Source organism: Haematobia irritans, chromosome 1 (assembly GCF_050003625.1).
Source record: "Haematobia irritans isolate KBUSLIRL chromosome 1, ASM5000362v1, whole genome shotgun sequence".
Classification (NCBI taxonomy): Eukaryota; Metazoa; Arthropoda; class Insecta; order Diptera; family Muscidae; genus Haematobia; species Haematobia irritans.
The window spans coordinates 151,061,154-151,075,567 of NC_134397.1; the positions used below are offsets into that span (position 1 = coordinate 151,061,154).

Genomic DNA, 14,414 nt, shown 5'->3' on the forward strand with positions numbered 1-14,414 from the left:
CGAAAAATATATATGGAAGCTTTATCTAAATCTGAACCGATTTCAATAAAATTTGGCACACATGACTATACTACCAATTGTACTCCTTGCGCAAAATTTCAACCAAATTCGGTCAAAAATCTGGCTTCTGGGGCCATATAAGTCCATATCGGGCGAAATATATATATATATATATATATATATATATATATATATATATATATATATATATATATATATATATATATATATATATATATATATATATATATATATATATATATATATATATATATATATATATATATATATATATATATATATATATATATATATATATATATATATATATATATATATATATATATATATATATATATATATATATATATATATATATATATATATATATATATATATATATATATATATATATATATATATATATATGGGAGCTATATCTAAATTTTAACCGATTTCAATCAAATTTTGCACACTTGACTATACGACTAAGTGTTATGTTTGTACAAAATTTCAAGCAAATCGATATAAAACTCTGGCTGCTGGGTCCATATTAGTGCATATCGGGCGAAAGATATATATGGGAGCCATATCTAAATCTGAACCGATTTCTTCCAAAATCAATAGGGTTCTATTCTGACCCAAATTAGGAACATGTGCCAAATTTGAAGGCGATTGGACTTAAATTGCGACCTAGACTTTGATCACAAAAATGTGTGCACAGACAGACGGACGGACGGACGGACGGACAGACGGACATGGTTATATCGACTCAGGGACCCACCCTGAGAATTATTGCCAAAGACACCATGTGTCTATCTCATCTCCTTCTGGGTGTTACAAACATATGCACTAACTTATAATACCCTGTTCCACAGTGTGGCGCAGGGTATAAAAATTGATCATATTTAGAAAATTTTAACTAAACAGTATTACAAACACTGACATCAAGCCGATATTACAAAAATAAGTAAATATTTTTTCAACAAATTCAAGAAATTTTAGTAGACATTATTACTTTTTTTTTCACTTGATAAAGAAAATTTTGTAGCTTGAAAGAAAAAAATGGAGTTCAAAGTTGCAAGAGTGTTTTTGGTGCCATACGAAATTCAAGATGGGCGTATTTGTAGTAAAATTTATGAATTTAAAGAAATAATGAAAGAAGTAAATTTAAATGCTTCATTTGTGAATAATTGTTACACATTGTTTAGTGCATTTAAATACACAATGGGTCCGATGTGGCCCATTTCCAATACCATCCGACCTACATCAATAACAACTAACATAATTGTGCCAAGTTTTAAGTCGATAGTTTAGTTCGTTCGGAGGTTAGCGTGATTTCCAAAGACGGACGAACGGACATAGCTAGATCGACTCAGAATTTCACCAGTATACGAAACAAATATTTGAAATATCTTCGCATTAACCATTTAATTTTCTTTGTATTTTTTCAGATGATTTGGAGATACGGAATAAATGTGCTTTTGTTGTTGATTGGACAGGCTCTTAGTATAAAGGTTTCCAACACTGCATACCATATACTACACAACGAACATGCTGTAGATGCATTTCCTCATCATAGATACCACTATGGAGGAGCTGCCTTTCCTACAGGCCCAATTGCATTACCATTAGTCAGGTACATTAAATTAATTCTATACTCAAAAAAAAAAAAAATTATCTTTCCAAAGCACTACAGCTAATTGAATTCTATTTCAAATTATGGCAATATGAGAAATATTCTTGAACTTAATGTTAAAAATATTTGATTTTTGTGATATTGGCGAGATATCTGCGTTTGTAAATTAAATGTTCTAAATTTAAACTACATTTTTTTCCCTGATGGTTTCACTGTTTTTTTGAGTGTATTTATATGGATAACAAATCAATCAATCAAGTTTTATGAGACAACATTAGCCATAATTTTATCACTACACATTTATTTTTAGTAATGCTGTTACTGCATTTGCTGCCACATCACCTGCACCAGCCAATCCATTGTTATCGCTGTCCGTAGGAAATCCATATGGAGCCCATTTCCCTCAGCCTGGACGTGCCGTTTGTGCTGCACCTCCAGCTGCATGTGATAAGACGACATATCGTAGTTTAGATGGTTCCTGTAATCATATGGATCGTACTCAATTGGGAATGGCAAATACGCGTTATGCTCGTCTTTTACCACCCCGTTATGGTGATGGGGTATCATCACCCACTGAGTCAGTAACAGGACAAGAATTGCCTAGTGCCCGTTTAGTTTCGACAATGGTATTTGGAGAAATGGATGCACCTGATCCACAATTTACTTTAATGAATATGCAATGGGGTCAAATGGTGACACACGACATGTCTATGCAAGCTGGTGGCACACAATCGAGTAAGTTTCTTCTATGAGATGAGATTTTCATAAAATTTGTGAAATTTGAACTAACTGGTTAGAAATACGCTTAACTAAATTGGAGTTCAAAATTTTCCATAAATTACGAGATACTTTGTTTTCAGTGCAGACAATTTTTAACTAGTGAAATATGTGAAATAGTAAATTCTGGGAGGGAGTCTGGAGAGAGCTAAGGCCTCCTCCCCAGAGGACTTTCTATCTATGAATTCAAGCAAATTATATTGGGTGTACCCCAAATTTTATAAGGAAATGTCTCTTACAGTATCTCATCTGGAGCCTAACAATTCCATATAAAGGAAATATTTTGTCATTGCCTATTTTTTTTTTGTTTTCAGAAAAACATCCCACACGTTGTTGTACAGACGAAGGTCGTTTAGTGGGCACAGATACAGCCCACAAGACGTGTTTCGCCATTTTAATCCCACCCCATGATCCAGCCTTTTCTCAGGTTGGCGTCGAATGTATGAATTTTGTACGTACCCTCACCGATATAGATGCCATGTGTCCCGATAATGCTGGCGGACCAGCCCAACAGCTAAGCGCTGTTACAGCTTACATGGATTTATCTCTAGTCTATGGCAATTCCATACAACAAAATAGCCAAATTCGTGCATTCAGCGGTGGTCGTATGATTGTGGAGCAACGCAATGGAGCCGATTGGTTACCGGCATCGCAAAATGCCACCGGCGATTGTGACCTTGTCGAACAGAATGAAATCTGCTATGCAGCCGGTGATATTCGTGTAAATCAAAATCCTGGTCTCACTATTCTGCATACAATTTTGATTAAAGAACATAATCGCATTGCCGATCACCTGGCTGCACTTAATCCTCATTTCGATGATCGTACTCTATTCCAGGAAGCACGTAAAATTAACATTGCCCAATTCCAACACATTACCTATTACGAATGGTTACCGATCTTTTTGGGTATGGAGAATATGTTGAAGAATCGTTTAATCTATAGTGTTCCAGTAAATGCTCCAGTTAACGACTTTGATCCCAGTATTGATCCATCTGTGATTAATTCTCATGCTACAGCAGCATTCAGATATTTCCACTCTCAAATTGAAGGACGATTAGAGTAAGTATAACAAATATTTTCAAATTTTGGGAACGGATCTATTTTGATTCGAGACTCATTTGGTTTTAATCGAATATGTTTAATCAAATAGACAAATCATACAGTACACTGAAAAAAATATTAACTTAATTACACAATATTAAGGAATCTTGTAAATTTTCGTCCCTCCGTTAAAGTCGTATGTCTTGGAACCAAGTCGTATGTCTTAAAGTAAAAAAATAAACATTTTTGATTTAAAGATATCATCTATAAATTAATTGATATATTAAAAATTTACATTTAACATAAAAATGCTTCAAATATAGGCTAAGATTTTGGTTGGTGATAGTACAACTTAGTTCCCAGGGTTTTTGATGCCAATACAACGTTAGTTTCTGATTTTCCACATTCCCATTCAAATCAAGGAACATGGTATTATAAGATAGTGTATATGTTTGCAACACCCAGAAGAAGATGAGATAGGCACATGGTGTATTTGGCAATAATGCTCAGGGTGGGTCCATGAGTCGATCTAGCCATGTCCGTTGGTCTGTCGGTGAACACATTTTTGTGATTAAAGTCTAGGTCGCAGATTTAGTCCAATCGACTTCAAATTTGGCACAAGTTTCTGTTTTAGGTCAGAATAGAACTCTATTGATTTTGGAAGAAATCGGTTCAGATTTAGATATAGCTCTCATATATATCTTTCGCCCGATATGGATATGGCACCAAAAGCCAGAGTTTTAACCTAATTTGGTTGAAATCGGTTCAAATTTAGATATACCTCCCATAGATATCTTTCGCCCAATATGGACTTATATGGCACCAGAAGCAAGAGTTTTACCCTAATTTGCTTAAAATTTTGCACAAGAAGAACAGTTAGTACTGTAGTCAAGTGTGCCAAATTTGGTTGAAATCGGTTCAAATTTAGATATATCTTTCGCCCGATATAAACTTATATGGTCCCAGAAGCCAGAGTTTTACCCCAATTCGTTTGAAATTTTGCACAAGGAAAACAATTAGTACTGTAGTCAAGTGCAATAAATTTGATTGAAATCGGTTCAGATTTAGATATAGCTCCCATATATATCTTTCGCCCGATTTGCACTAATATGATCACAGAGGCCAAAATTGTACTCTGATTTACTTGAAACTATGAAATTTTGCATAGGGAGTAGAATTACCATTCTAACTACGCTTGCTAAATTTGGTTTAAATCGGTTCAGATTTAGATATAGCTACCGATTTAGACTCATATACCCACAGATACCAAATTTTTATTCCGATTTACTTGAAACTTTGCACAGAAGGTAGAATTAAGGTTCTGGATAGGCATGCCAATTTTGGTTGAAATCGGTTCAGATTGAGATATAGCTTTCATATATATGTTTTTCCGATTTGGGCGAAAATGGCCAAAATATCCAAATTTCCCTTGAAAATCACCACTGCTAAGTCGAAAACATGTAAAAATTACTCCAATTTTCCTATACTTCTAATACAGGTCTATCGGCCGATAAATCATAAATACACTTTTGCGAAGTTGCCCCAAAATTGGTTCAGATTTTAATGTATTTTTACCAACATTATGTTCCACTCCAGGGCATTAGCCGACTTAAATTTAAAGTCTACAAATTTTGAAGAAATCTAACAAATTTTGTCCTGACCGGGTCAGATTTAAAAATATGTATATGGGAACAAAAACCTCTTTATATATTGCACCCAACACATTGGACCTACAAAGTGGTGCAGGATATAATATAGTCGACCTCACCCGACTTTAGATTTTCCTTACTTGTTTTCATTTTGATGGACCCCTTTGGCTTTTTGCTTGCGATAGAGATCCGCCGTGATACAATGACATGCCATTTTACCATACAGTTTGTCATGGTTTTATTGGGATATTTCCTTAAATAATGCTATAATTCATACATTTCTCAGGTGGCTTACTTGTTTCCCTCAAGTGTAATGTGTGAAAAAGACCTCAATTTGGAACGAATTACAATTTTTTTTTCATTGTACCAAAAAGTTACATTGAAAACGAACATTAAATGGGACCATGGGCACTCAAGGCTATGCCGATTTATGTTATCTGATCATGGTCAAATCTAGCAATTGGCTGAGGGGATAAACTGATGATTTTGACTAATGTTCATATTTTAATTTGTGAACTTGAAGAAGTTCGAAATGTGTCACGGGTACCGCGGTACTTATTTTACTCAAATAGTATCAACCCTGTTGAAAGCGAATATGTATATGCATTTCGGTCAAAAAAATGAAATAGTACCTTTCGGCTAAGAGAAGTGCTTTTTCGAATCTGATTTTGTACCATTTCAACTACCTTATCATTATATGCTATCGAGCAAAACAAATGCAACGCTAATCCGTTTTCTAACTTCCCGATCTGGATTCTTCCATAATGTTTCCTATGGGCAGTGTTGCCAGAATTGGGGATTTCTTCCCAAAACGGGGATATTTTTTCGTGGATGGGGACAAAATTTTTGAGTTGGGGACTTGGGGATTTGGTGGGGAATTTTCGAAATCTGGTCAGTATAATAAATCAGGTTTTGAGTTATGGTGTGGGTGTCAAGGGTCTACGTTTTTCCTAGTGTAGAATGATTCGTAGGCCGTTAAATATTTGATTGTAGTCAATCTTTTCTTTATTGGTTTTTTACAATAGGATTGGTATGAATAACAACTTACTAACAACCAATATTCAATGTCTATCTGTTACAAAAAAAATTGATTTTAAATTCTAAACAAGAAAACAAAGTAGCTACAAGGGTTTATATGAAACTCTTTACTTCTACATGTTTAAAAAAGGGCTTAAAGAAGTTCAGAGTCTTCAAAATAAAAAAAAAATATATTCCAAGAGCTACTTTACAATTTACTTTGTTTCCTGAGAATTTTTTTACTATTGTGAAATTATATCGTAAGGACATGGGTCGAAGTCTTGGTCCCTCATCTGCGTACATCACTGATTTGAAAAATATATACCATACATTGTCTATTCAGAACTAAGTTTTGATTCCTAACTACATTTTTATTTCTCGAGCATTTAGAAGATTTGCTAAGATACACATTCGATGACTCTTTATATCAATAATTAATGAGGGATTGTATCGGATAATATTTTGAGCACCCGTCTCCTAGTTTTGGGGTTTGAAATCTTAATCTTACTGTAATTCGCAAACTAGTATAACAAAAATTGCATATTTTTCCAATTTTTAAATTATGATGGAGTTTTTACAGCAGAGCCTATTCCTTTACTTTTTTTCAAAAAACTTGCCAAAAAAATGTATAGGGGATTTTTGTGGGGAATTTTAAATTAAATTGGGGATTTTTGGGGATGAAAGCATTCTATTTTGGGGACAAGAAAAATACTGGCAACACTACTTATGGGACTTTGTGCTGGCCAATCCAAAACTTTTGCATCATGGTCGCTTTAAGAGTTCAAAGACCAATATTTCTATGCGTTACAAATGTTATAACAATCCTATGCTGGAAGGCCTAAAAATGTGATAAAAATCACATGGTGCCATCAGTAAGATGGGCGAATTTATTTTTTTCGAAATTTGATTCCAAACGTAATATTGGTATTTAATTAACCCTTCTGTGCGTGATGAGGTCCCGCTGGACCTTTTTGATTTTTTGTGTTTTAAGTTGAAAACTTTAAATTTATATGTGATTGAATCATTAAATCGGTTTTTATAGGTATTTGAAAAAGTTTAGTGCGATTCTGCGTGATGAGGTCCAATGGGACCTATTACTAATTACATTAGTGGTTTTAGCACAGTTTAAAAAGCAGTGTAAAGATATTGCGATTTTCGTATTTGGAGCAATTAATAACACTAACATCCTTTCAGAAAATACCGTTATTTGGAAGAATTTGTCATTTTTGAAGTTTCCATTGGTTTCGTTGCTTGGTAGTACATAATTTTATGTCTTCCGTTGATATATCCAATATAGTGAGAGTAAAAGTGCAAAAAAAGTTATTTGAACTTCATGGAAATCGTGGTCGAAATAAGTTTTTATATTTCTATACATTTTCCAGACCTATCGGCTCCTGGAATTTGGCAAGATGTGCCTCAATTTGGACCAAGTTTGAAACAACCACTGTGCACATAATACTGCGAGCAAAACGAACGCCACTAAAAAAATCGTATTGTTTTTCCTTCAAAAATCCAGTTTGTTAAGAACATTCAACTATAAAAACAATATATTGTTGCTTGGTACGTATAAGGATACTTATAGGTACCACGCCTGCGTCAAACATCAGGGCCACTAGTATACTAATCAAAAATTTTAACATTATCTGTATCCTATTCAAAATTAAACTCTATATTTACAACCAAATGTTTATATATGCAATTTGTGCGTTATAGAAGAGTCCACCTACAGTAAATGATCAAAAAATATCGTAGGGATAACCTCTCTACCATCCTTTTTTTATTGTAGGTCCCACGGGACCTCATCACGCTGGTATCGCTTCCAGTGTTATCACATACACAAGGGTTAATTATGTTTTACAACTAAACAATTTTTGTTTTTAATTATCAAATGTCAAAAAAGAGTGATTTTATTTACGTCATGGGAGATTTAAGTTTTACGAATATGTTTATTAGCCATAGCTTCTTAGGAGTTTTTTCTAAGGCATTAAACTTGCAGTTGATTTTTTTTTCAATATTGTTGCGATTAGCTAAATAGATAATTTGAATTGTATTCTTTTTTTAGCAAACAACAAATATGGTAACTTTTTTTAATTTTAACTAATGAAAATTAAACTTTTTGTTCTTTTTGTTCTTTTTGTCTCTTGTTTTCGGTTTCGTGTAGTTTATTATCAGAACTTCGATCTGTTGAAGGCTCTTTGCGTCTCAGCGACTGGTTCAATCGTCCCGGCATCATTGAAGCTGGCGACAACTTTGATTCGCTAACACGTGGTCATGCCACTCAACCAGAAGAATTAACCGACATTAACTTCGACAGAGAGGTACGTCAAAAAGACATTGAATTACCATTCGTCTTGTAATGATTTATTTCTGTATTGTCCCAACGCTTTATTAATGGCTCCATCAATGATTTTGTTTTTCCTTTTCACAGATTAAACACTTTTTGTTCAGACGTAATATGCCATTTGGTATGGATTTGAGGGCTATTGATATACAACGTAATCGTGACCATGGTTTGGCCTCCTACAATGATTTCAGAGAGTTTTGCGGTTTAAGACGGGCTCAACGTTGGGAGGACTATGCTGACCTAATTGATGCCCAGGTAAGATAAGAAGGCTAATTTGAATTTGAAAGTACTAAAATGACATACATACATATGTGTAAAAAACGGAAAGTAAATGTTTTGCCCTTTGCAAATAGGTCATTGAAAATCTACGAAGTCTATATCCCAGTCACGAAGATGTTGAATTAACTGTGGGCGGTTCACTTGAGTCTCATGTTGCTGGCTCTTTGGCTGGCCCCACCTTCTTATGTATTTTAACCGAACAATTCTATCGTACTCGTGTCGGTGATCGATTCTTCTTTGAGAATGGTGAAAAATACGTCGGATTCACTCCAGGTAGGAAAATAATTCAATATGACCTGTCAATTTTTTTATTTAATACGTTTTTGTTGTCTTTAATAGATCAATTGGTGGAACTTCGCAAAGCCAGTATAGCTCGTCTATTATGTGACAATGGTATTAAAATACAATCCATGCAACCCAAGGCCTTCCTACGTGTATCACAATCGTAAGTATTTGTTTTAATAGGTAATATTATAGAAAATAGCTTCGACGGTATTTTGGGAAAAGATTTCCAATAAATAAAAAATAAAATTACCGCCTCTAGTGGTGAATAGTAGCGAGACACAACCAATACCAATTCTCTTTCACCCATTGACCCCAGTATGCAGCTCTAACGAAAATTCATGTTGCATGTCAATATTTTTTGCTTGCCAAATATAAACATGCTTGCAGAAATCATATACATAATTTCCGAGAAAATAAAAAAACAGCTTCATTTTGGAAAAGTGGCGACGTATTGTAAGCAAAGTTTTCTTTAAACTCAATGCACTTGGCTCGCCGATGCTCCATTTTTATACCCTCCACCATAGGATGGGGGGTATATTAACTTTGTCATTCCGTTTGTAACAAATCGAAATATTGCTCTAAGACCCCATAAAGTATATATATTCTGGGTCGTGGTGAAATTCTGAGTCGATCTGAGCATGTCCGTCCGTCCGTCTGTTGAAATCACGCTAACTTCCGAACGAAACAAGCTATCGACTTGAAACTTGGCACAAGTAGTTGTTATGGATGTAGGTCGGATGGTATTGCAAATGGGCCATATCGGTCCACTTTTACGTATAGCCCCCATATAAACGGACCCCAAAATTTGGCTTGCGAGGCCTCTAAGAGAAGCAAATTTGATCCGATCCGGCTGAAATTTGGTACATGGTGTTAGTATATGGTCTCTAACAACCATGCAAAAATTGGTCCACATCGGTCCATAATTATATATAGCCCCCATATAAACCGATCCCCGATTTGGCTTGCGAGGCCTCTAAGAGAAGCAAATTTCATCCGATCCGGCTGAAATTTGGTACATGGTGTTAGTATATGGTCTCGAACAACCATGCAAAAATTGGTCCACATCGGTCCATAATTATATATAGCCCCCATATAAACCGATCCCCCGATTTGGCTTGCGAGGCCCCTAAGAGAAGCAAATTTCATCCGATATGGCTGAAATTTGGTACGTGATGTTAGTATATGGTCCCTAACAACCATGCAAAAATTGGTCCACATCGGCTCATAATTATATATAGCCCCCATATAAACCGATCACCAGATTTGACCTCCGGAACCTCTTGGAAGACCAAAATTCATCTGATTCAGTTGAAATTTGGTACGTGGTGTTAATATATGGCCTCAAACTCTCATGCAAAAATTGGTCGATATCGGTCCATAATTATATATAGGCCCCATATAAACCGATCCCCAGATTTGACCTCCAGAGCCCCTTGGAAGAGCAAAATACTTCCCATTCGGTTGAAATTTGGTACGTGATGTTAGTATATGGTATCCAACAACCATGCAGGAATAAGAAGTTTTAAGATACCACAACCCAAGTAATTCGATTGTGGATGACAGTCTTTCGTAGAAGTTTCTACGCAATCCATGGTGGTGGGTACATAAGATTCGGCCTGGCCGAACTTGCGGCCGTATATACTTGTTAAATATTTTTTTTTTAATTTATATAAAATTTTAGTTAAAAATATATTAGTAATTTATTTGTTTGTGCAAATTGATCTCAATTGTTAGTATGCTCGCCTTGCATACTAACAATGTTTAGCTCGTCATAGAGCTAAAAATGGTTTAAGTTCACCACTGTGGTATCACCTTGGGCTGAATAGTCCAAATATCTGAAATATCGGGTTGCCACTATAGTTAACCTAACCTAACCTACGAAGAGTATAAACATCCCCTCGCAAAAAAACTCCACTTCCAGAAATATTGAACAAAATCTAGAGATTCACCTTTAGTCAATTAAAATGTAATTGCATCAATTAAGTCCGTGGTTGAAAACAAAAATTATGTTTTTTTTTTGCACACAGAAAAAAATATTAACAATATTTTAAAATTAAATTTTTTGTTCAATTTAAAAAAAAATATCAATTAAATTTGTAACTGCATCACTTAATTTTTATACCCTGCGCCACACTGTGGAACAGTGTATTATAAGTTAGTGCTTATGTTTGCAACACCCAGAAGAAGACGAGATAGGCACATGGTGTCTTTGGCAAAAATGCTCAGGGTGGGCTTCCGAGTAGAGGTGTGCACGTGAGTAATATTTTACTCACGCTCACGCACACTCACGACGGAAAAATCTTACTCACGCACGATATTGTTTGTAGGACTCACGCTCACGCACACTCACGAAAAGAAAATTTGTATTCACGCACACTCACGCACGAAAATACCGTAACTCACGAAAAATACCGTGACTCACGAAAAATATCGTGATTCACGAAAAATGTCGTGACTCACGAACAATTTTTTGAGTAATTTACCTTAGCGACGTATCTGAAAACATGAGCATTATTAAAATCGAGAGCGTTATTACACTCTTAACATCCCAGTTGTCACTAAAATTGTAAATGAATTTAACTCTTAAGCGTTTTATGTTGGTGAGCGGAATTATTTTCGTGAGCGTAACTCTTTACTCACGCACATCCACGAAGATAATATTCTCGTGACTCACGCTCACGCACGACATTTTGGTTTGTTAATCACGCTCACGCACACTCACGCCGTTGCCATGACAATTTCGTGTCACGTGCACACCTCTATTTCCGAGTCGATATAGCCATGTCCGTCTGTCCGTGAACACACTTTTGTAATCAAAGTCTAGGTCGCAGTTTTAGTCCAATCGACTTCAAATTTGGCACAAGTATGTGTTTTGACTCAGAATAGAACCCTATTGATTTTGGAAGAAATCGGTTCAGATTTAGATATAGCTCCCATATATATATATATATATATATATATATATATATATATATATATATATATATATATATATATATATATATATATATATATATATATATATATATATATATATATATATATTCGCCCGATATGGACTTATATGGCAGCAGAAGCCAGAGTTTTACCCTAATTTGCTTAAAATTTTGCACAAGAAGAATAATTAGTACTATAGTCAAGTGTGCCAAATTTTATTGAAATCGGTTTAGATATAGCTCCCATATATATCTCTCGCCCGATATGAACTAATACGGTCCCAGAAGCTAGAATTTTACCCCAATTTGAAATTTTGCACTAGGAGTACAATTAGTAGTGTAGTCAAGTGTGCCAAATTTTATTGAAATCGGTTCAGATTTAGATATAGCTCCCATACATATCGTTCGCCAGATTTACACTCATATGACCACAGAGGCCAATTTTTTGCTCAGATTTAGTTGAAAATTTGCACTGGGAATAGAATTAGCATTGTAGCTATTCGTGCCAAATTTGGTTGAAATCGGTTCAGATTTATATATAGCTCCAATATATATGTTTTTCTGATTTCGACAAAAATGGTCAAAATACCAACATTTTCCTTGTAAAATCGCCACTGCTTAGTCGAAAAGTTGTAAAAATTGTAATACATATATATTGAGCGATAAATCATAAATAAAGTTTCCTTAAAATTGCTTCAGATTTAAATGTTTCCCATATTTTTTTACTAACATTGTATTCCACCCTAGTGCATTAGCCAACTTACATTTTGAGTCTATAGATTTTGTAGAAGTCTATCCAAGGCATATTAATTAAAGGTAAAGTCACGAGCAAACGTGTGTACACCCCATGATATTTAGAAAGTCAAACTAAAATGGCAGGTCACTTAAGTTGACATTTTGTGTATGTGTAGTGTTGTTGTATTGTAATATTTATGTACACAAATAATGTAAACAAACCTACTAAACGTAAACAAAGCCTTTGACAAGTTGAATGTCGATATTAGTCACCTGATTGCATGACTTTACCTCTTTAATATGCCTTGAAGTCTATCAAATTCTGTCCAGATCGAGTGATATTTAAATGTATGTATTCGGGACAAACCTTTATATATAGCCCCCAACACATTTGACGGATGTGATATGGTATCGAAAATTTAGATCTACAAAGTGGTGCAGGGCCCCGCCCGACTTTAGACTTTCCTTACTTGATTTTTTTTGGCGATGGTGATTGATATTATGCATGTATGACCTTACAACCTACTTCTAGAAGATATCATTTTCGAATACCATGAAGGTGAAAACAACAATCACAAAAATTAGTTGTACCAATTATTTAATTTTATAAATTAATTTTTTATATGTTTCATAACTTGTTTTAATCAAAACAACAACAAAAAAAATAGTTATATTAATTATTTAATTTGATAAATTAATTTTTTTAATTGACTATGTGGATGATATTATAATTTCTGTGATTGAAGATATTTCAATTAAAATTTAATTGCATCAATTAATTCCATGGTTGAAAACAAAAATTATTTTTTTTACCAATATTTTACAATTAAATTTTTAAATTTAAAAAAATTATCAATTAAATTTGTAATTTCATAAATTAAATTTGTAACTGCATCACTTATTTTTTTTATTGGCGATTGTGATTGATATTATGCATGCATGATGCAGTTTAAATTATAAATTAATTAATTGAATCAATTAATTTTGTGATTGAATCAAACATATATTTTTTCTGTGCGAAAAGAGAATGGTATAATGCATTGAATATAGAACTGCAACGGTTAGAAGAAATAGGATTACATTACTTACAACCTACTTCTAGAAGATATCATTTTGGAATACCATGAGGGTGGATCAATGGTTTTACATTTGTTGTGGAGAGGGAGGGAAATTAAGTACAATGGATTTCAATAATTATATATAAATAATATGTATATGTCCTGCAATATTTAATCACGTCAATATTTGTTTTTTTTTTTTCAGCAATGCTGTTGTCTCATGCTCTGATATTCCACAAGTTGATTTGACCAAATGGATCGACAAGAAACCGCTATTACAATACGGAAAATAGACGCTAGCCGCTTGCACTGAAATTCCATACTATTAAAATAAATGGTTACTAAGGGTTATATTATTCTTTTCATCTCTACTACAAATGACATACAAACATAAATATTTTAAGAAATTTTAATATTTTAGTTCAAAATTATCCCTCTTCCTCTTTTCTATGTATAACCGTATAAAAATTTCATTGAATGTAGAGAAAATTGTAATATTATGTACACACTGTATAGTTTCAATTGTAAATATTAATTTATGTATTTAAAAACGACCTATAAAATCTTAATATTAATATATATGTACAATAGCAATGATACTGAGAATATTTGCTCTTTTAAATTAAATAAACTTTTTTTATACAAAATAAA

The 14,414-nt window shown here is 33.8% G+C and overlaps 1 protein-coding gene across 3 annotated transcripts in view; it reads left to right on the forward strand.

Moving 5' to 3' along the window:
- Pxd (Peroxidase) overlaps positions 1-14,414 on the forward strand; it is a 127,384-nt gene extending 112,970 nt beyond the window's left edge. For all 3 annotated transcript variants that reach the window (XM_075291935.1, XM_075291937.1, XM_075291936.1), the window contains 8 exons: positions 1,455-1,639; positions 1,950-2,374; positions 2,731-3,478; positions 8,288-8,444; positions 8,555-8,725; positions 8,824-9,022; positions 9,089-9,194; positions 13,969-14,414. In XM_075291935.1, coding sequence (XP_075148050.1) covers positions 1,455-1,639; positions 1,950-2,374; positions 2,731-3,478; positions 8,288-8,444; positions 8,555-8,725; positions 8,824-9,022; positions 9,089-9,194; positions 13,969-14,056 — 2,079 coding nt within the window. In that variant the 3' untranslated portion in view covers positions 14,057-14,414. The remainder of the gene's footprint in view (positions 1-1,454; positions 1,640-1,949; positions 2,375-2,730; positions 3,479-8,287; positions 8,445-8,554; positions 8,726-8,823; positions 9,023-9,088; positions 9,195-13,968) is intronic.